The sequence below is a fragment of the Megascapheus bottae genome, chromosome 3 (assembly GCF_031878675.1).
Source record: "Megascapheus bottae isolate mThoBot1 chromosome 3, mThoBot2.hap1, whole genome shotgun sequence".
NCBI lineage: Eukaryota > Metazoa > Chordata > Mammalia > Rodentia > Geomyidae > Megascapheus > Megascapheus bottae.
The window spans coordinates 82,544,553-82,568,081 of record NC_143511.1 but is presented as its reverse complement, the minus strand read 5'-3'; the positions used below and the strand labels follow the sequence as shown (position 1 = coordinate 82,568,081).

The window sequence follows — 23,529 nt, the reverse complement described above, 5'->3', positions numbered from 1 at the left end:
AGAAATCTGTGAAACAGATTGCCTTTAGCCAGGCAAATTCCAGACTGACTTAGTTGTTGGTGTAATTTTGGTTAAGTGAGCAGCAGCATTACTCTCCACTTCCTAGATCTGGCCTTCATCACAGTCTGAATAGCAGGTTTTGATAAAAATCAGTTTCCAAAATGTAATTCTTGTAACCTGAGTCCTTGGAATGGGTCAAATGCCCTTTTTGGGATGGGGGTGGTATCTTGTAACAGCTAGGCCAAGTGGAGGAGTGAGAGAAGAGGCCTTTAGCAACAGTAGGTTTTAACCTATATTCAATCAACTTAAAGTAGAACTGGTTGTTAATATGAGGTGGTATACATAAGAACATTTGTAGTTGCTTCTTTTTTCTACAGATTTTGTTGGGACTTTTGCAGTTTCTTTCAATATTAGGACTTTCTTCAAGGCCTAATGATTAAGACCACTATTGAACCTTGCATCTGTTTCAGGAGATTCTCTGGTTTCCTGCCTTGGACTGGGATCAAAAGCTTCCCTGGAGGTTTCTCGCACCTCTTGGGAAAGGCCTCACCCAGCACACCTGGGTGTCTCTTAGTGATGTAATTCTTTTTTGGTAATTTCTTGATACTTAGGACAATTTGAAGCAAGGAAAAAGCTATATTGTAGCCTAAATTTCTCCTCTCCTTTATAACTTGTGTTAATAGTCAATGAGTTTCTTAACTCTGGGGTTCATGATGACTAATTTATATCCTAGCACTAATCCTGAGTGAAGTATAAATTGTTCTGCTAGAATATGGATTTGTTTGGTCAGTTATGGGTCTTGTGCCTGTCATGGCCCCGGGCGCTGAGGTTTTTTGCTCAAGGCTAACACTCTACCACTTTGAGCCACAGCTTCACTTCTGATAATTCATTGTAGATAAGAGTCTCATGGTCTTTCCTATCTGGGCTGCCATCAAACCATGATCCTCAGATTTCAGCCTCCAACACCTAGCTTAGATTGTGTGTGTGTGTGTGTGTGTGTGTGTGTGTGTGTGTGTGTGTGTGTGTGTATGTACATATACATATACAGACATTTTTTTTTTTGCCAGCCCTTGGGCTTGAACTCAGAGCCTTGGCACTGTTTGTGGACACTTTTTGTTCAAGGCTAGTGCTCTGCCATTTGAGCCACAGCACCACTTCCGGCTTTTCTGTATATGTGGTATGAAGAAATTTAACCCAGGGCTTCATGCATGCCTGACAAACACTCTACTACTAGACTACACTCCCAGCCCAGAATGTAAATTTTAACTGAAGGCTTTTTTTTTCTGTTTTGTTTTGTTTGGGCAGGGAGGAACGCTGGTAATCTCTGACTTAGTGCCTCACACTTGCTGAAGCTTTACCACTGTGCTACATACTTAGGCCTACAAGAGACTTTATTCACAGTTTTTAAATAAATATGTCTTGTTTGGCTAGCAGTTAGTTTAATTAAACATGTTTTTTAATTTTGTTTGTATTTTGACAATACTGGTTTTGAACTCAGGGCTTACAGGCATTCTACTATCACACTTATCTTTTTATTTGTTAAGATGACTTTTCATGAACTATTTGCCCAGGCTGGCCTCAAACCTGAAGCCTTATCTCAGTCTCTCAAGTTAGTAGGTTTACACATACAAGTTACTATCTATCCCTGTCTTAATTGGGATGGTTTAAACTTATCAGTTGCAGCTATCATTTATTTATACTGCCTGTTAGGCACTTACATAAAAATAGTAACCCTTACCACCTTTTTATGAGGTAGCATTGAAGGCAATTGGATGAAGGACAGAAGGGAGAAGGAGGAGTCAAAATTATTCCTTAGTTTCTAGCTTGGATCCTTGTAGTCCAAGTGATGATGAAACCGAGGGAAAAAGTCTTCCCTCCCTTTCTTCCTCCCTTCCTTTTTTTTTTTTTTTTTTGCCAGTCCTGGGCTTGAGCTCAGGGCCTGAGCATTGTCCTTGGACTTTCTCAAGGCTAGAGCTCTACCACTTGAGCCTCAGCACCACTTCTGGCTTTTTTCTATGTATGTGGTACCAAGGAATCGAACCCGGCTCTTCATGCATGCTAGGCAAGCACTTTAACCACTAGGCCATACTCCAGGCCCCCTCCCTTCCTTTCTTCTCCCTTTTTCTTTCCCTCTCTCATGCCCTCTCCCTCTCCCCCGGGGGGGGGGGAGGAGAGTTGGGGGGGACCTTACCATTCCTGGGGCTTAAGTTTAGGACCTTGCACTTTTGCACTTCTTTTTTTTTTCTCCCTCAAGAATGATGCTGTGCTATACCCCACTTGAGTCACATTTTCACTTCTGGATTTTTGCTGGCTAATTGTAGATAAGAATCTCATAGATTTAGGGCCAGGAGTTTGTTTGGTCTAGTGGTAGAGTGCTTGCCTAGCATGCACGAAGACCTGGGTTAGTGCTGGAAATGGTGCTACAGCTCAAGTGGTAGAGCTCTAGCCTTGAGAAAGCCCAAGGACAGTGCTCAGGCCCTAAGTTCAAGCCCCAGGACTGGCAAAAAAATTTTTTTTTCATAGATTATCTTCTCTATTGGCTCTGAACTGTAACCCTCAAATCACAGCTCTTTGATTAGGTAGGATTATAGGCATATGTGCTACCAGGATTCAGCCCCAGGGTATGGTATGGTGGCTGTGGAGGTGGTGATGGTGGCAGTGGTCTTCTTCCTCCTCTTCCTCTGCTCTCTTCTCTCCTCTGTGTTTGTAATATCTATAGGTACTCCAGTCCTGGGATAGAGGTTCCAAAGGTGTCCCCTGGATTAGCCTAAAGTTGGTGGTGTTCCCTTCCCCAGTAGAGTTTCCTGTTTTAGGCCTTGTAGACTTAAAATCATTATTTCCACTGTTTTCTAACTTGAATTTATTTAGTTTCGGTTCCAGATGATCGGGCTGAACAACGAACCTGTCTTATTTGTGGGGACCGTGCTACGGGCTTGCACTATGGGATCATCTCCTGTGAGGGCTGCAAAGGGTTTTTCAAGAGGAGCATTTGCAACAAACGGGTATACCGGTGCAGTCGTGACAAAAACTGTGTCATGTCTCGGAAGCAGAGGAACAGATGCCAGTACTGTCGTCTACTTAAATGCCTCCAGATGGGGATGAACCGGAAAGGTGAGTAGTGCTCCAAGATCTCAGGTGTGAACCACTGGTGCCTGCCTGGCTAAGAAAGAATTTTTAAAAACGTACCCATAATAAAGACAGACAAGAGACATGTGGAAGGACATCCAGATAAATATAGATGTTCATTTCATTTATTTATTTTTATTTTTTGGTTAATCATGGGGGTTGAACTCAAGACCTGGGCATTGTCCTTGAGCTTTTGTGCTCAAGGCTATTGCTCTACTGTGGCTCCACTTCCGGCTTTTTTGTGGTACATGGGAGATAAGAATGTCTTAAGACATTTTTTTTTTTTTTTGGTCAGTCCTGGGCATGAGTTCTGAGCACTGTGCTTGGATTTTCTCAAGGCTAGAGCTCTACCACTTGAACCTCAGCACCACTTCTGGCGTTTTTCTATGTAGGTGGTACTGAGGAATCGAACCCAAGTGTTAGCCAAGCACTCTACCACTAGGCCAAACTCCCAGCCCTATTTAAAACAATTTCAATACGTTTCATTATTCTGTTTTTATATGGACAAACTAGCATTTATTGAAATTCCCTGTATTTTACCGTGTGCTAAACATTGGCACATTTAAAGTGTTGCCTGCTCATCTTTCTTTTTTCTTTCTCTCTCTCTCTCTCTCTCTCTCTCTTTTTTTTTTTTTTTTTTTTTTTGGTGAGTCATGGGGCTTGAACTTGGCCTGGGCGCTGTCCCTGAGCTCTTCGGCTCAAGTCTACCGCACTACCCTCGAGCCAAGCCTTACTTCCCATTGTCTAGAGGTTAATTAGAGGGCTGGCTTTGAACCTTGATCCTCACATCTCAGCCTCCTGAGTAGCTAGGATTACAGGCGTGAGCCACCGTGCCCTGCAAGCTTGCTCATCTTTCTAACATCCTTTTTAATTGAACAGTCTCAAGGATGCCTTATACCATACTTTATGTACTCACGTTCTACCTGAAAATCTGTTTTCTTCCTCATTATCTCTTTCCTTTTACAAAACCTTTTCCCAGCCACCAATACTAACTGGTACTATATTGAAAAAAGAGTCAGTAGTGATCTTTCTCATCTCACCCTGACTTAATTTTGTCATCCTTCTTTCTTGCCCTCACTGTCAGCATTTTACCAAAGCATAGTTGTGAGATGCTTTCTTGACTGCTCACTCTGATGAATCAATCATCCTGCTTATTCATTTGGGGCCTGAGAGTCTGAGGCTTGCAGCAGACACTCAGCTGTTTAGGGAAGAAGAACTTTAACCTATAACTTCTTTAGCCATTGCCTGGAGAAAATGACCCATGAAATGTGTGGAATGTTGATCTTCTGCATGAGGAACAGGTAGACTTAGTTGAATTGTGAAGGCAGCCTCTTATAGAGAAACCCTGCCACCTTCTGGTGGCTGCTGAGAAAGCCAGACCAAAATTCGAATTGCCAAGGTAATACTTGTATGGTAAGAAACATTTTGTCTGCAACTTTAGTGGCTGATACGTAATTTTTCACATGGTTATATGCATTCATCAAAATTTCTAGAACTACATACTACAAAATTTTACTGGATATAATTTTTTTTTACTTTATTTTTGTAGTCAACTAAGGAGTGGTGGGATAGAGGTAAGGGGATAGAAGGATAGAGTGTACTTTATGACAGTGAATTGATCTAACTGATGAGAAAAGGAACTACAACTGAGGGAAAGAGGAATTGAGCTCACCGTGGAAAACAGTACTAAAGCTAAGCACAAAAAGAATTGTATGGGCTGGGAATGTGGCTTAGTGGTAGAGTGCTTGCCTAGCATTCATGAAGCCCTGGGTTCAATTCTTGGGTACCACATACATAGAAAAAGCCAAAAGTGGTGTTGTGGCTGAAGTGATAGAGTGCTAGCCTTAAGCAAAAGAAGCTCAGGTACAGTGCTCAGGCCCCAAGTTCAAGCTGCAGTACTGTCAAAAAAAGGTGGGGGAGGATTGTATATAAAGTCCAATTTGTAAAATTTGTTTCTGTCAAGGCTACATATTAGGAATTCTGTACCTACTTTAATTGCATGCTGTTATTGAACTGGCAAGTAAATTTATTGTAGAAAATGATGAGCAGGTTTCACATATCAGAGGAAGAAGTATAAATCAAGATGGGAGAAAGCTAGAATAGAGCCTTAGTAGATTGGAATCAGTATTGAGGCTTGGTGCCCATTGTCCTGTAATTTTACCTCCTTGAGAGGCTTAAGTATGTGCATTGCAATTCAAGGCCAGGAAAATTTGAGATTCAAAGCCAAAGTGGCAGTATGGCTCAAGGATAGAACTTCAGCCTTTGAGTGAAAAAGCTAAGGGACAGCTCCCAGACCTAGGAAGACAGGTGTGTTTAGGTAAGAGTGAGGGAGGGAGCTAGGTGCTACCATATATGTATGTATTTCTAAGCAGTAAACCATGTAAGAGACTGAACATGGTATTACCACAATAGTAATAAGCACGGCACCCACATTCTGTCTTCTCAATGTCAATAAAAGGAGTGATGACTCTAAGGAGAACTGACTGATTCCAAGGCTAACACAGGAAAAATATAAAATGCGTGCAGTAGACCTGGCTCATGCCTATAGCTTCTCAAAAGGCTGAAATCTGAGAATCACAGTTCAAAGCCAACTTGGGCAAGAAGTCTGTGAGACTCACATCTCCAATTAACCACCAAAAGCTGGAACTAGAACTATGGCTCATGTTAGAGCACTAGCCTTGAAAGGAAGGGCTGAAGGACAGTGCCCAGGCTCTTAAGTTCAAGCCCTAGTACTGGCTGCACAACCCCCCCCCAAATGCATTTTGGCATTTTATGCCAAAAAATTACAACTTTTTTTTTTTTAAGGAGAAAAGATTTATTTTGGCTCACAGTTTCAGAAGTTTCAGTCAAGGTCAGCTGGGTATGTTCTTTTGGGCCTGACATGAGACAGAATATTGCAGCAATAGAAACTTGTTTTTTTGGCTTTTTTAACTGTTTGATTTTTTTCAGTGCTTTAAAAAAATTATAAATATGATGTACAGAGGATTTACCATTTTATAATGTCAGGTAATGAGTATATTTCCTTTTGTACAGTGGCACTCCTTCCTTTGCGCTCTCACAGTTTTTTCCTCCTGTCCCCACCCAACAAGTTGTAGAGTTCTTTTTCAACATAGTGACTATTTTGATCCACTTTGAGTTTATATTAGTCCACGATGACAAACAGGTCCACTTTTAGTTTTCTGCATATGGATATCCAGTTTTTCCACACCAATTATTGAAGAGACTTTTTTCCCCATCATAGTTAGTTATCAAATATCAGATAACTGTAAGTTTATTTCTGGGTCTTCTAGATTATTCCATTGACCTTCAGTTCTTTTTTGGGGGTGTGTGTGTGTGTGTGTCATGGGGCTTGAACTCTGAGCCTGGGTGTTGTCCCTGAGCTCTTCAGCTCAGGTCTACCACCCTACCCCTTGAGCCAAGCCCCACTTCCTGTTTTCTAGGTTTTCTAGAAGTTAATTGGAGATACAAGTCTTAGGTCCTTTTGTGTCTAGGCTGGCTTTGAACCTTGGTCCTCAGATCTCAGCCTCCTGAGTAGCTAGGATTTCAGATGTTAGCCACCACACCCAGCTTCAGGTCTATTTTTGTACCAATACCAAACTTTTCGTTATTACTGCTCTGTAATGAGGTCTAAGATTGTGGTACTATCAGCATTACTGCTTTGTAGTGAGGTCTAGGATTGTGGTACTATCAGCATTACTTTTTTTTCCCTTTGGCTATTCTAGGTCTTTTGTCATTCTCTATAAATTTTTAGGTTTTCTCTATCTTGGTTTGAACTATATTGGGATCCTCTCTCCTTCACGCCCCTTCCCTTCTCTTGTGGAGCTTGAACTCTGGGCTGGGCACTGTCCCTGAGCTTTTCAGCTCAAAGCTACCAGCCTACCCTTGCCACAGCGTCACTTCCAGTTTTCTAGTGGAAATAGGAGTCTCACAGACTTTAGTGCCCCTGCTGGCTTTGAACTATGATCCTCAGATCTCAGCCTCCTGAGTAGCTAGGAGTACAGGTGTAAGCCACTACGCTTACTACGCTTGGCTATGTTGGAATTTTTGAAGGGGATTTCATAAAATTTGTAGATGACCTTGAATAGTATGGCTGTTTTTACAATATTAATTCTACCTGTCCATGAACATGATTGTTCTATTTCTTTATGCCATCTTTGATTTCTTTCTCCAAATTTTTATAGTTTTAGTTATATAAAGGTCTTTTGCTTCCTTAGTTGAGTTTATTCCCAAATAGTTAACATTTTTTGAGGCTGTTGCAAGTGGAATTTTCCTTATTTCCCTCTCTGCTGGTGTATTGTTGGTATACAGAAAGGCCGATGGTTTTGTGTTTTTTGTCAGTTGTGGGGCTTAACCTTTGGACCTGGGCTCTATCCCGGAGCTCTTTACCTCAAGGCTAGCCTTCTACTACTTGAGCTACAGCCCCACTACCAGCCTTCTGATGCTTAATTGGAGATAAATGTCTCACAAACTTAAATGACTGGGATGGCTTTGGACCACAATCCTTAGATCTCAGCCTCCTAAATAGCTAGGATTACAGGCATGAACCACTGGCATCCAGCAAGGCTAATGATTTTTATTGGTTAATTTTGTATTCTGCTACTTTGCCAGATGTAGATTAGCATGGAATCAGAATTGAGTCTTGGGTCCTTCAAATATAAGATCATGTAATCTGAAACTAGGGATAGCTTGACTTCTTCTTTTCCTGTGTGAATCCCTTTTATATCTTCTTCTTGCCTTATTGCTCTAGCTAAGACTTCTAGAACTATACTGAATGGAGAGAGTAGACATATTTGCCTTGTTCCTGATTTTATAGAATTAGTTTTTCACCATTTAGTTTGATGTTGGCTATTCTGTAATATACAGCCTGTATTGTTTTGAGGTATATTCCTTTTGTTACTAACTTCTTTTTTTTTTTTTTTTTTTGCCAGTCCTGGGCTTGAGCTCAGGGCCTGAGCACTGTCCTTGGACTTTCTCAAGGATAGAACTCTACCACTTGAGCCTCAGCACCACTTCCGACTTTTTTCTATGTATGTGGTACCGAGGAATCGAACCCGGGTCTTCATGCATGCTAGGCAAGCACTTTAACCACTAGGCCAAACTCCCGGCCCTTTGTTACTAACTTCTATAGAGCTTTTAACACGAATGGATGTTAAATTTTGTCAAAGGATTTTTTTCGCATGAGATGATTGTGTCTTTGGTTCTGTTAAAGTGATGTGTTATATTTATCAATTTATGTAGGTTAAACCTGCCTTGCATTTCTGGAATAAAACCCACTTGATCATAATGTGTGAATTGTTTTTGTTTTGCCAGTCCTGGGGCTTGAACTCAGGGCCTGAGCACTGTCCTTGGTCTTTCCTCAAGGCCAGCGCACTACCACTTGAGCCACAGCACTACTTCTGGTTTTTTTTCGTGTATATGGTACTGAGAAATTGAACTCAGAGTGTTGTGCATGCTAGGCAAGCACTTTACCATGAGGACAATCTCTCGGCCCATAAGGTGTGATTTTATTAACTAGTTGCTGATATCTGTTGGCAAAAGTCTTATAGAATTTAGCTGTGAATCTGTTGGGACCTGGGCTTCTCCTTGTAAAGCATACCTTTTTTTTTTTTAAGCAAAAGAAAAATTTTATTGTAATATATAGAAGGGTTACAGTTATATTCGCCAAATAGTAGGTGCATTACTTCTCACACACTGATACCCCTTCTCATATTTTGGTAAAACATACTTCTAACAGGGCCTGGGGACAGCAGGAGAGCAAAGTTTCCAATGACCAAAGTTCAAATAACTTGGGCAACAAAATAACATTAGCATCAGTTTTTACCCAAGAAACAAAACAAAGACCCATGTGCTCATGCTGAAAAAAAAAAAATAGCAGGTAGCAGGGAAAAGAAAAAAATCTCTATCTAAAATAATTTCAGTGACAATGTAGAAGACTTGAGGGGACAGAAAAATCACTCCTACCAGGCCCTGGTAGCTCATACCTAACTATTTCAGCTCAGGCAGGAAAGTCTGTGAGACTCTTATCTTCAGTTAGCCACCAGAAAACTGGAAGTTTCCATGCTGTGGATGGAAGTTGTAGAGTGTTAGCCTTGAGCAAAAAGAGCTCAGGAATAGTGCCAGACCCAGAGTTCAAGCCCCATAACTGGCCCAAAAAAAAAAAAAGAAAACCACTTCTAGAACCCCGCAAATACCAACCACTCAATGTAAGTGTTTGCATACTCAGAAAATACATAGTAATTATAAAGGGTTCAGAGGATGAAGAAATGTGTCTTTAAATAAAGTAGGCAAGATTTAAGTTGATTTGTCTGATTCTGAAATGTATAATCTCCTGAGGACACCAAGAATGATGTCTGTTTGAAAGAAAATGAACTTATTGTCAACCTTTTGGCTACTGTTTAAACTAAGAGTCATGCTTAGAGCCCCATCTATCTGATACAACCAAGGACTATGTAGGTTACCTATATTTGTTCTGTTATTTAGTAGTAGATATATTATAACCATGCTTGCTCTCACATATGGCATTTTCCTCAGTCCATTGTTAGCATTGCCATCACAAAGATTTTTCAAAAATGCCATTGTAACTTCACTTACCTCCAGTCTCATGAGCTAAGGTTCACATCCTTAGCCTGGCATTTAGGCTCTTTAGGATCTGGCTCTATTTTGCCTCTTCAGCCTCATTGCTTGCTGTTCTTTCCCCACGTAACTCACCCTGCCCTGGTACTTTCTCTCTGTATTCAGGCACTTGGAAGTTCCCGACAAGAACAGTCCATTCTTCCTGCCACTTGAAGGTTTTCTGTACACTGTTGACTCAGCCTGGAGTATACCTCTCCTGCCTTCCTGAATCCTACTTATTTTTTAAGGCTCTTTTTTAGAGGCCACTGCCTGGCTCCAGGGTCCTACTTTAAGTGCAGATCAGTTCTTGCTTCTCTTCTAAGTGCTCTATTAACGCTGAGATAGTATTGCTTGTAGTTCTTGCCGAGGCTGCCTCTTTTTAGGGATGCTAAGTAAATACCTTCAACGTGAGAGGAATTTACTGACGAAGTAGCTCATTGATAGAGCACTGACCTAGCTAGGTGCAAAGGTCTCTGTTCAGTTTCTAGTATCCCCAAAACAAAACAACTGGCTGGGAGTGTGGCCTAGTGGTAGAGTGCTTGCCTGACATGCATGAAGTCCTGGATTCGATTCTTGGGTACCACATACGCAGAAAAGGCCAGAAGTGGTGCTGTGGCTCAAGTGGTAGAGCAGTAACCTTGAAAAAAGCCCAAGAATAGTGCTCAGGCCCTGAGTTCTAGTCCCAGAGCTGGCAAAAAAAAAAAAATCTACTCATAAAAATTAGATTTAAACATAGACCTGAAGTAAAAGAGTATTTGTCTAAAAATGAAAATATTAGTCCATTGCCAATGGCTCACACCTGTAGTCCTAGATCATCAGGAGACTGAGATCCAAGGATTGTGGTTCGAAGCCAGCCTGAGCAGAAAAGTCCACGAGACTCTTATCTCCAATAAAAGGCTGGAAGTGAGGCCCAGAGAATGGCTTAGTGGCTTGGTGGTAGAGTGCTTCCCTAGCATGCATAAAGCCCTGGGTTTGATTCCCCTGTACCACATACACAGAAAACATCAAAAGTGGTGCTGTGGTTCAAGGGATAGAATGCTTGCCTTAAGAAATCTCAGTGACAATGCCCAAGCCCTGAGTTCAAGCCCCAGGACTGGCACAAAAAGAAAGAGGGGGAGGGGAAGAGAGGTGGGGGGAGAGAGGGGGTAGAGGGATAGAGAGGGAAGGAGGAAAAAAGGGAGGAAAATGGCACTATGGCTCAAGTAGTAGAATGCCTGCCAACCTGAGCATAAAGAGACTCGGTGCCAGTGCCCAGGCCCTGCATTCAAGCCCAGGACAGGCAAAATAAAAATAAATAATAATAAAAATGAAACTATTTTCTATTCCTTCCCTGGAATTTACCAAATCCTTCAGACATATCATCTTGGTGGGGTATTTGTTGTCAATGTGTCATCTTTTTTTGTTTTTTTTTAGCATATTGTTAATGTATATAAGTATGTGTGTGTATAAAATGATAATGTGTATATATATATATATAGTATATATTATATACTCAGTGTTTTGGAGATCAGAAGGTATCTTTTGTCTATGAAGTAGCTTGTAATAATAGAAAGAGAAGGGCCTGGAGTTTGGCCTAGTGGTAGAGTGCTTGCCTAGCATGCACAAAGGCCTGGGTTCGATTCCTCAGTACCACATACCTACAAAAAAGCCAGAATGGTGCTGAGGTTCAAGTGGTAGAGCTCTAGACTTGAGAAAGTCCAAGGACTGGCAAAATAAATAAATAAAACTGTGTTAATCATGGCTTTACCATTTACTGTCTTATACTAAGTTCGTTTCTTTCTCTCTCTCTCTCTCTCTCTCTCTCTCTCTCTCTCTCTCTCTCTCTCTCTCTCTCTCTCTCTCTCTCTCTCTCCTCTTTGGCATAAATGTCTGGAAGGTCTGGAAGTTTGTTTTGACTGTCTTACTTTCTTTCCAGCTATCAGAGAAGATGGCATGCCTGGAGGCCGGAATAAGAGCATTGGGCCAGTCCAGGTTAGTTCTGTGTCCCAACTCCCTTGGTCCATCCTGAATACTAAGGGCTTCAGATGCTCCAATAATAGCTAGTATTCATTTATCCTTTGTTCTGCTGCTATATGGAGGACAGTAGCTTTGCTTCCATTCCTGGAAAACTACTTTTAGAGCTTAGAGCTTAGATGTGAAAATTCCTTAAAATTAAATGTGTAAATTAATGATGAAAACACTTCTTGTAATCCTGAACCCAAAGATTTCACAGTGAACTCAATCACGATTCTGACCCATCCAGAGGATTTTTTTTTAATCATTAAAGATTGAAAATAACTTGACCTGGTTAATTAAAAAAATTACTTTGCTGCCCATTTCATCCAAAGATGTTCATTTCATCCAGCATGTTCATTTCATTACTTTATTTGTAGAGCAGAAATAGTAAAACATCACTCAATGCCACAAGTGTTTAGTGTGTTGAGTATAATTTCTCCATCACTATTTGTTTAGAGGGACTGTTTTCCCATTGTTGAAAATCAGTGTGTGTGTGTGTGTGTGTGTGTGTGTGTGTGTGTGTGTGTGTGTGTGTGTGTGTGTGTGTATTTTTTTGGGGTGTGTGTGTGTGTGTTTCTGGGCTTTTTTGTTCCATTTTATGATACATTGCAAGTATATACGAAGTAGAATAAAGAATCTCAATGAAAGCTATTGATCAAAGGGGGGATGTGAGTTGTAAGAAAGAGAAATAGACTTATTTGGGGGGTAGGTAAGAGTAGGAGGGAATTGGGCTAAAAAAGGGTGATGGAGGTTGAATACTATGGAAATAGACTATTTGCAACTATGAGAATAAAGCATTGTAACCTGTTGAAATTGTTTTGGGAAGGGGAAAGGAGCAAGAGAAAGTGATAGAGGGAAGGCCGGGAGTTTAGCCTAGTGGTAGAGTGCTTGCCTAGCATGCACAAAGACTTGGGTTTGATTCTTCAGTACCACATACATAGAAAAAGCCTTAAGTGGTGCTGAGGCTCAAGTGGTAGAGCTCTAGCCTTGAGAAAGTCCAAGAACAGTGCTCAGGCCCTGAGCTCAAGCCCCGGGACTGGCAAAAAAAAAAGTGATATAGGGAGTTTGATTAAATTCCTTATAAACATGTAAAGACAGGTAACGTGAAACTCCCCTCCCTGCCCTCCCTGTATAACTAATGGAAGCTCGTTTTAAAAAGCATACCAAAAAAAAAAAAAAAAAAAAAAAAAGCAAGAAATGCTGGGCTACTCAGGATGCTAAGATGTAAGGATCATGGTTCAAAGCCACTCTGGAAAAGAAAAGTCCCTGTAAGACTCCCCCTCCCCCCAATTGTTACTGTAAGGATGTACAGAGGGGCTATAGTTACTTAAGTCAGGTAACCCATGAGAGTCTTACCTCCAATTAACCACTAAAAACGGGGAAAACGTGTGGAACTGTAGCTCAAAGTGGTGGAATACTGTCCTTGAACAAAAGAGATCAGGGAAGCCGGGTCCCTGGGATCTAAAGTCTGTGGGACTCTTATCTCCAGTTAACCACCAGAAAATGGAAAGTAGCATGTTGTGGCTCAAGTAATATAGTGCTAGCCTTGAGCTGGAGAGCTCAGGTACAGTGCCCAGTCCAGAGTTCAAACCCCATGACTGACCAACAAGAAACAAACAACAACAGCAAAAAAAAACAGTATCATGGACTTCCCTGCTTGGGCTGGCTTTTTGAATAGTGATCCTCAGATCTCAGCCTCCTGAGTACCCAGGATTACAGGTGTGAGCCACTAGAAAAAAACAAGAGTTTTTTCCCCGGGTAAATATTTAAAGATTCTTCCCAATAGGTAACATTCCACTGCACATAAAAACAAATTCAACAAAGAAAAAAATGTATCTTTATACATTACCAATAAACAACCAAAAAAGGGAATTTAAAAAAAAGTATTTCCATTTAGCATAGCATCAAAGAGAGCAGGAATATGTAGTGATGACCATAATTGAGAGTATGAGAGAACTGCACTGAAGTATTACTGGAAGAAATAAGTCATAAACATGTTTATAGACTGGAAGAACTAATATTGTTAAAATGTTCATATCCTAAGCAACGTACAAATGAAAGTGCAATTCCTATCAAAATCCTAATGACATCTTACCCCACCCCACCCATCGCCCACCTTGGCCTTTTTTTTAGTCAGTTGTGGGGCTTGAACTCAGAGCCTGGACATCGCCCCTGATCTATCTATCTTTCTTACTTGCTTGCCTTTTTTTTTTTGGTGGGTCATGGGGCTTGAACTTGGCCTGGGTACTGTCCCTGAGTTCTTCAGCTCAAGGCTACCACCCTACCCTTGAGCCAAGCCCTACTTCCATTTTTCTGGAGGTTAATTGGAGATAAGAGTCTCAGGTCCTTTTATGCCTGGGCTGGCTTTGAACCTTGATCCTCTGATCTCAGCCTCCTGAGCTCAGGGCCTGAGCACTGTCTTTGGACTTTCTCAAGATTAGAGCTCGTCCATTTGAGCCTCAGCACCACTTCTGGCTTTTTTCTATGTATGTGGTACCGAGGAATCGAATCTTTACAAAGGAGTCATTAAGTCTTAAACACAAAGGAGATTGTCACTGAGGGATGGTTCTTCAGGGTTAGCGATGCAAAAACCTGAGGATGAAGAGGAGTGTGAGGAATATATAGTCTTTATGGCAGGAAAATAGGGTGAGTGGGCAAGAGGAAGGCCATGGTGAACCATGGGAAGAAGGCAAGAAGCCAAGCTGTAAGAGTAGCGAGAGACCTGGGGTTGGGTAGAGAAGAAACCTGGGTTTCTCCCTAAAGAGTCCTGGAATCACACAAGATTTAAGTTAGTTGTCAGTCCTAAAGAAGGAACAGAAGGTGCTTTGAGCATCCAGTTTAACATACATCTATTCCTTACCAAAGATATCTGAAGAGGAGATTGAAAGGATCATGTCTGGACAGGAGTTTGAGGAAGAAGCCAATCACTGGAGCAACCATGGTGACAGCGACCACAGTTCCCCTGGGAATAGGGCTTCAGAGAGCAACCAGCCCTCACCTGGTTCCACACTGTCCTCCAGGTGAGCTTTTAGGAAACCCACGATGGTCTTCTAGGGACCGTCCAAAGAGTAGTGCTCTCCACCTCTGATGGAGAAATGTGGCCAGGCTTTCTCAGCCACCATGCCCTTGTCTGTAACAGGGACCAGGGAAGTGTAAAGCCAAGGTCTGCCATCATAAAAATGGCACTGGTCTCTTCCATAAACCAATAAACAGCATCTATGCAGGCATTTAATGTAGCATTTTTCCTTTATTCACAATGTTGAGCATCAGGTCCCTCATTTTATCACTGAAATAAAGCAAATCACATTGACAGTACTGAATTAAGTTACTTTTTTTTTTCTGACTCAAAAGAATCAGTGTCTTTACAAATTTCAATGGACAATGAAGTTTTTGTTTTGTTTTATCTTAAGCCAGCCAAGTCTGCTATCAGGAAATACAAATGTAGAGACTCTTAGTCCAACCATGTTATTTTCAGTTAGTTGTCAGATGTGAAATAGATAATGCCTTCAGCTATCAAAGAAGGCCTTCTTTCCCCCAGAAACCTTTCTTACAATTTTTTTCTTTGTAAGGTCCATATATTAAATATTTTGTTGTTTGCCATTTCAGTGGTGTTTCAGCTGTTTGCAAACAATGTTCCTGTAGAACATTATCAAATCAGGGGCCGGGAGTTTGGCCTAGTGGTAGCGTGCTTGCCTAGCATGCATGAAGACCCAGGTTCGATTCCTCGGTACCACACACATAGGGGGGAAAAAAGCCGAGAATGGTGCTGAGGCTCAAGTGGTAAAGCTCTAGCCTTGAGAAAGTCCAAGGACAGTGCTCAGGCCCTGAGCTTAAGCCCAGGACTGGCCAAAAAAAAAAAAAAAGAACATTATCAAATCAGATTGTGGGTTAAATTTGACCTACAGGCATCATTTGCCTAACTCCTAACTCAGCTCTAGGAGATAAGCTAGCTAAAAGCTAGAGTGTTTTTTGTTTTTGGTGCTGGTCCTGGGACTTGAACTCAAGGCCTGGACCTTTTCTGCTCAAGGCTAGTGGTTTACCATGTTGAGCCACAGCTCCACTTGCAGTTTTTTTGATGGTTAATTTGAGATAAACATCTCATGGATGTTTCTGCCAGGTTGGTCTCCCACTACAATCCCCAGATCTCAGCCTCCTGAGTGGTATAGGCATAGGCTGCCAGCTCCTGGCCTAGAGAATTTATTTAATCAGTGGACAGTGTGGTTAGATTTCTTCAAGAGAGGAGAAGCAGAGAAAAATCTGCTTTCTTCATATGCAATTTTAGGGTTTTGTTTGGTTGGTTTTTCCCTTGAACTCAGGGCCTGAGGTGCTATTCTTGGACACCTTTTGTCAAAGCTAGCACTCTGCCACTAGAGCTACAGCATCACTTCCCGAATTTTCTATGTATGTGGTACCAAGGAGTCAGGCCCAGGGATTCGTCCGTGCTAGATGAGCACTCTATCACTAGGCTAAACTCCTGGCCCTTAGGTTTATCTTTAAACAGTTGTACAAAGCAGTTTATGAGTACATTGTATCTATCAGTGTCACCCCTTCAACATTCACACACACCTGCATGCACACACACACACCCTTCCACTTTAGGTTTTCATTTTATTCAGCTGTTCCCTAGTTGGTTCCTTCCTTTGAAGAGCTGAAGACTTAGGTTCACATGCAGAAAAATAATATAAAAAGCCACTTTTGTCATCATTATTGATAACAAAAGATACCACTGCAGTCTCTTTGGATCAGCACTTATAAAAATTCATCCAACCGGGCCAGGAATTTGGCCTAATGGTAAAGTGCTTGCTTAGCATAAACAAAGACCCGGGTTCGATTCCTTGGCACCACATATATAGAAAAAAGTTGGAAGTGGTGCTGTGGCTCAAGGGTAGAGCTTTAGCCTTGAGAAAAAAAGTCCAAGGACAGTGCTCAGGCCCTGAGTTCAAGCCCCACAACTGGCCAAAAAAAAAAAAATTCATCCAATACTTAGTCGATATTTGTTGTGGCAACCCTGAGTTAGCCAGTCATGATTTTGTCATAGGTGAGAATCGAGTATGTCCAATGGCTTAGTGAGACACAAACCTCATGGCCAAACAATGCTTAAGCTACCTTCTAGCATTTTTCCTTTGAGTATACACAGGACCTGACATGGCTTTGAGTAATATGAGATTTTTCTCTCCAGTAGGTCTGTGGAACTAAATGGATTCATGACATTCAGGGATCAGTATATGGGGATGTCTGTGCCTCCCCATTATCAATATATACCACACCTTTTTAGCTATTCTGGCCACTCACCACTTCTGCCCCAACAAGCTCGCAGCTTGGACCCCCAATCGTACAGTCTGATTCACCAGCTGATGTCAGCAGAGGACCTGGAGCCACTGGGCACGCCCATGTTGATTGAAGATGGGTGAGTGAGCTCTGCCTTGCTTGACTCTGTACAGTCTCAAAATGTGCCTATCCTGCCCCCCTTTCATAGCTCAGACTTTGGAATGAGTAGAGGGGATGTGATTACTTCAGCATCAGAGAACAAATCTGTGCTCATCTTTGTGAAAAGTGGTAGTCTCATTATTTCCTTAAGCATCTTTTCTCCTGGAGTTGGTGCCTATGGAATTGGGATTTAAGGGCCTATGTTTTTGTGTGGGTCTAGGTAAACCAGTATCTGGGATGGGTCTGAGTACTTCTGTGTGAGAGATGAGATTTAGTTCTGGGAATAATCCTACATCCAGTCTAGAGGTCTTAACAAAGCATTCATAGCCCTACCTGCTGTGGCCTGTTGACATCTATAGCCAACATACCCATGAGTAGCCTGGTGACATGTGAGCACCTTAGGTTCAGGGCTGAGTGGGTAGAAGACATTCTTAGTCTGCACTAAACTCTCCCTGAGTAGATTATAGTTCAGCCTCAAGTACACCTATTGCTACACCTTCCTTCTTGGAATATTACCGTGATTAGACCTCCTTGAAGGTATCCAGAAATTCATAAGCTAGACTCCGGTTTCAGAATAGGAGACTCATAGCTATTCAGATGATCATACAAAGCCTTTATATATCTACATATGGAGGTCTGAGTAAGAAGTTGTCAAAGGGACCTTGAGAAGAAAACTTTACTCCTCTGCCTTGAGTTACTTGAGTTACTTTAGGCAGGAGCTGAGAAAGTTCTGCTTTTTTTTTCCATCCAGCTATAGCTTAAAGGAAGAGCTGAGCAACTCTTTTCTGAATTTGCCACCAGGGGGTGGAGTGAGAACAGGAAAACTTTGTCTGTTGAGACTGACTATTCAGTGCATTGGCCCTCACATTGGGAATGGGGAGGCAGGGCATGTGGGGAATTGAACTTTGAGTCTAATGCTTTCAGGCAAGTGCTCTACCACCTGAGCCACCCCACCAACTGATCCCAGTATTGAGCAGGAAACATCTGTACCCCATAGGAAGTTTTATTGTGAAAAGTAGGACAGATGTGACTTGGGATTTCTTTTGAGACATGCAATGTCTTAAGAGTCATACTCCTTAATAATTTCGGAGCCTCTTTTTCCATCAGCAGTCTTTTATCACCAGATCTGGCCCCGAGCTTTTGCTGCTGACCTTAGTTCGACCCTTTTATAAGGAAACTAAGTTTAATGAACCTGAAAATCTTGGGTCAAGGGCAAAGGGCCCATTGCCAGGGACATTGTGCCCTCAAGAATACCCTCACTTTGTTCTTATATCCTCAACTAATGAAAGTGACTTTCTCCTGCCATACCCCTAGATATGCTGTGACACAGGCTGAGCTGTTTGCCCTGCTTTGCCGCCTGGCTGATGAGCTGCTTTTTAGGCAGATTGCCTGGATCAAGAAGCTGCCTTTCTTCTGCGAGCTCTCAATCAAGGATTACACGTGCCTCTTGAGCTCTACATGGCAGGAGTTAATCCTTCTATCGTCCCTCACAGTTTACAGCAAACAGATCTTTGGGGAGCTAGCTGATGTCACTGCCAAGTACTCACCCTCTGATGAAGAACTACACAGGTGAGAGCTTCTCGCTGGGGAGGAAATCACAAACAGCCAAACCACTGTCTTCCCTTGAAGGTGGTTTGCCTGAGCCTTCAATCAATGGGCGTTAAACTGTACAGGCCTAGATATTAAGCCTTAGTCTTCCACTAATTAACTTTGTGCATTGGCCAAGTCTCTGATTTTCAGGTTCTGAATCTATAAAATAAGGTGATAACAATACCTCCCTAACAAAAAATAGAAGAATAAATGTCCAACTTAGCAGAGTACTAAGCTGTCTGAATTAGTGCCATCTACTAGATAATGTATTTAAACTGCCTACAAGGTAAGAGGGTCTAAATTGTAGTTTACAGCCCAAAAAGCCTAGAAATCATTCTGTTACCTATTATATGTCAGCTATTAGGCTTGATATTTCGTTGTACTATTTCTTTTTTTCTTTTTTCTTTGGCCAGTCCTGGACTTGAGCTCAGGGCGGGAGCACTGTCCTTAGACTTTCTCAAGGCTAGCACTCTACCACTTGAGCCTCAGCACCATGTCTGGCTTTTTGCTATGTATGTGGGGTACCAAGGAATCGAACCCGGGTCTTCGTGCTTGCTAGGCAAGCACTCTACCACTGGGCCAAACTCCCAGCCCCTGTAGTACTATTTCTTTCTCACAGCTTTCAGTGTGATATGTGTGATTGTGCCTATTTCATGAAAGAGAAAAAAAAAATTCAGAGAGCCTTATCCCTTAAGGGTTTTTAAATTTGGATCCAGAGCCTAGAATTTGAGTTTATGCCTGTCTGATTTCTATGCTTCAACTCTTTCACAACATAGTGTAGTGAGACTAAGCCTGAACAGGTGTTCTGGATATTTTCTTCCAGAGCCTGGCTGACTAGCATCCTTTCTTAACCTCCTACTCTTGAATGGGCTCTCTTCCTCTGCTGCTTCCATGACCTGTCCAAGCACTGTGTTTGGAGATCTGGGGCACATAGGGACTGTATTTTTCTGATCCTTAAATCATAATAAATGAGATGCCGGGAGTTTGGCCTAGTGGTAGAGTGCTTGCCTAGCATGCACGAAGAACTAGGTTCAATTCTTCAGTATCACATACATAGAAAAAAGCCAGAAGTAGTGCTGAGGCTCAAGTGGTAGAGCTCTAGCCTTGAGAAAGTCCAAGGACAGTGCTCAGGCTCTGAGCTCACGCCCAGGACTGGCCAAAAAAAAAAAAAAAAAATCATGATAAATGAGCTAACTACTTTCTGCTTTTCTGGTTTATTAATTTAGTCACATGTAATATCTTTATATGTGAATTCACAAGCCTAAAATAACAAAAGTCACAAGATTTTTTTTTTTTTTTTTAAGTGCCAGTCCTGGAACTCAGGGCCTAGGCACTCACTGTCCTTGGGCTTTCTCAGGGCTCTACCACTTGAGCCATAGCATCACTTCCAGCTTCTTCTGTGTATGTGGTACTAAGAAATGGAACCCAGGGCTTCATGCATACTAGGCAAGCACTCTGCCACTAGGCCATACCCCAGCTCCAAGATTTTAGGGCCCATAGGAGAAAAGAAGTGCTGGAGAGGGTAGAATGCCCCATATTCCTTCACAAAACTATACTAGAGTGCATCTCTTCCCTCCACCCAGTCGTGGCATTAAGGATTTAAGCCTGCTAATATAGTAATAGCCACTACTCTCATGTGGCTTTGTACATTAAAATTAAAAACTAGGGCCAGGAGTGTAGCCTAGTGGTACACTTTGTGCTTGCCTAGCATGCACAAAGCCTTGGGTTAGATTTCTCAGTACCACCTATGTAAAAAAAGTGGGAAGTGATGGTGTTGTGGCTCACATGGTAGAGTGCTAGCCCTGAAAAAGCCCAAAGCCAGTGCCCAGGTCCTGAATTTAAGCCCCCGGACTGGCAATAATAATTACAAAATTAAAATCCAGTTCATTTGCACTAGCCACATTTCAAGTGTTCAGTAGCCATAGGTGGCTAGTGACTACTACATTGGACAGTGTGAATACCAGGCTCAGGGCTGACTAGAATACATGTTGCTTCTTTTTTTTTTTTTTAATCTTGCCAGTCCTGGCCTCAGGCTCAGGGCCTGGGTATTGTCCTTGGGCTTTCTCAAGGTTAAAGCTCTACCATTCTGGCTTCTCCTATGTATGTGGTACCAAGGAGTCAAACCCAGGTCTTCATGCTCGCTGGGCGGCAAGCACTCTACTACTAGGACAAACTCCTGGCCCTACATATGGCTTTTGAGGAACACTTTTTTTGTGTGTGGGTCATGGGGCTTGAACTCTGAGCCTGGGTGCTGTCCCTGAGCTCTTCAACTCAAGTCCACTGCCCTACCCCTGGAGCCACAGCCCCACTTCTCCTTTTCGAGTGCCTAGGCTGGCTTTGAATCATAATCATCAGATCTCAGCCTCCTGAGTAGCTAGGATTACAGGTATGAACCACCACACCCAGATTTGAGAAACAGTTTTTGAGAATAAGAAATGGGGGAGCTGGGAGTTTGGCCTAGTGGAAGAGTGCTTGCCTAGCATGCATAAAGACCCTGGTTCAATTCCTTGGTACCACATAGATAGAAAAAGCTGGAAATGGTGCTGTGGCTCAAAAGATAGAGCGCTAGCCTTGAGAAAGCCCAAAGATAGTGCTCAGGCCCTGAGTTCAAACCTCGGGACTGGCAAAAAAGAAATGGGTTTGTTGTTTAGATTCTCATTCTTCTATGGAGTCCATCAGTGGAAAAAGAAGAATTAAACTTTAATATGTTAGACTTGCCATGGCCATGTATTGAGCATAAGCTTGTGTGTGTTTGGGGGTGGGTGGCAAAGCAAGGGTTGTTGGAATTGCAGGTGATGCAAACATCATTGCTTGCTTTGCTTGCTTGTTTGTTTGCAGTACTAGAGATTAAACGCAGGTCCAAACTAGGCGATTGCACTGCCATTGAGCTAACATCTTCAGTCCTTTTCCATTTTGAGACAGTGTCCTACCAAATTGCCCAGCTTAACCTCTAGCTTGAAATCTTCCTGTCTCAGGTTCCCAAGTAGCTGCTATTATAGACATGTACTACCATGCCCAGAAAATACAGTTTCTGACTTTCAGAGTTCTCTTGTTTAGTTTAGAAAGAATAGGCAAATAGAAGCCTTCTAATGCCCTCATATGCAGCCCAAGGTCCTATTGGTAGAAGTTGTGTGAAGAACTGGACAGCACAGCACAGCACAGCAGGGTCTCTCCCCAGAGAATCTGTGGAAGCCTTTACACTTTTACAGGCGCTGGTATTTGAACTGCACCTCGAAATTTTCTCTTTTTCCTTTTTGTTTTTGTTTGGTTTTGATAGTACTGAGGTTTGAATTCAGTGCCTTATGCGCTTGTACACTCTCTCTCCCTCTCTCCCCTCTCGCTCCTTTCTCTTTCCCTTCTCTTTCCCCTCTCTCTCCTTACTCTCTCCCTTCTTTCTCCTCTCTCTCTCCTCTCTCCTCTCTCCTCTCTGTCCTCTCTCTCTCCCCTCTCATGTCCTGGGGCACTCAGGGCCTGAGCACTGTCTCTGAGTTAGGTTGTTTTTTTTTTTTGCCCGTCCTGGGCTTGAGCCCAAGGCCTGAGAACTGTCCTTGGACTTTTTCAAGATTAGAGCTCTACCACTTGAGCCTCAGCACCTCTTCCAGCTTTTTTCTATGTATGTGGTACTAAGGAATTGAACCTGGGTCTTTGTGCATGCTAGGCAAGCACTCTACCACTAGGCCAAACTCCTGGTCGAGTTTTATTCAAGGCTAGTGCTTTAAACTCCATCCTCAGATCTCAGCCTCCTAAGTAGTTGGGATTACAGGTGTGGGCCACTGGTGTCTGATATACTTGTGCATTTGGGGGTTTGTTTTGTTTTGTTTTTGTTTTTGTTTTTATTTTGTTCTTTTTTGCCAGTCCTGGCCTTGGGCTCAGGGCCTGAGCACTGTCCTCGGACTTTCTCAAGACTAGAGGTCTACCACTTAAGCCACAGCACCACTTCTGGCTTTTTCTATGTATGTGATACTGAAGAATCGAACCTAGGTCTTTGTGCGTGCTAGGCAAGCACTCTACCACTAGGCCAAACTCCTGGCCCATAATTGTGATTTTTGAGATAAAGTATTTTCCTTTCCAGACCCTAGTCTTCTTATGTTATACTTTAACCATAGCAAGGATGAGAGTAAATGCCACTACACTCTGCTTCCTCTGTTGAGATAGGCTCGTGAACTTTTCTGCCCGGACTGGGAGTAGTTAGACTTTCACTATCTACAATGATTCGTGTGCACCCGTGTCTATCTATTTACAGAGGAGGGGTCCTGTGAACTAAAAAGAGAGAAGAGGAAGTATATGATAAAGGCAGAAAAATGATAAGAAAATGAATGATTAGAAATGAAAGTACAGAGGAGACCAAATTTGCATTTGATTTTGCAAATGTTCATGTCATGGGACGTTGTTTTGTTGTTACTGTTGTTTTATTGCTGTTACCAGGGTTTGTACTGAGATTTTCATATTTGCTTGGCTTGCTCTCTACCACTTGAGCTATGCCTCCAGCCCAGCATTTTGCTTGTTATTTGGGGAGATGGACTCTCAGGGGCTGTTCTGCTTTCAAACTAAGAACCTTAATATCTCAGCCTCCTAGGTAGCTAGGATTACAGTATGATCTACAAACATGTGTATAAGGAATCCTGTAGTTGGGTTGCATTTGAGGAAGAAGATTTCTGTGGCTATAAAGAATAGTCTGTTATGGGCAAGACTAAAATACCCAAATCAAAGTTGGAGGCTATTCTGTAGTTGTCAAAAAAAAAAGGCCTTGGCCTGGTAGCAGTAGTAGAGGAGATAGGG

General features: G+C 42.2%; 1 protein-coding gene across 2 annotated transcripts in view; it reads left to right on the top strand.

Moving 5' to 3' along the window:
• The window catches only part of Nr6a1 (nuclear receptor subfamily 6 group A member 1), a 162,682-nt gene that overhangs the window by 124,775 nt on the left and 14,378 nt on the right, over window positions 1-23,529 (top strand). Inside the window, exons 4-8 of one of the 2 annotated variants that reach the window (XM_090330616.1) lie at window positions 2,869-3,111; window positions 11,654-11,709; window positions 14,599-14,753; window positions 16,913-17,140; window positions 18,475-18,729. In XM_090330616.1, coding sequence (XP_090186742.1) covers window positions 2,869-3,111; window positions 11,654-11,709; window positions 14,599-14,753; window positions 16,913-17,140; window positions 18,475-18,729 — 937 coding nt within the window. The remainder of the gene's footprint in view (window positions 1-2,868; window positions 3,112-11,653; window positions 11,710-14,598; window positions 14,754-16,912; window positions 17,141-18,474; window positions 18,730-23,529) is intronic. The other variant, XM_090330615.1, reaches the window with a different exon arrangement.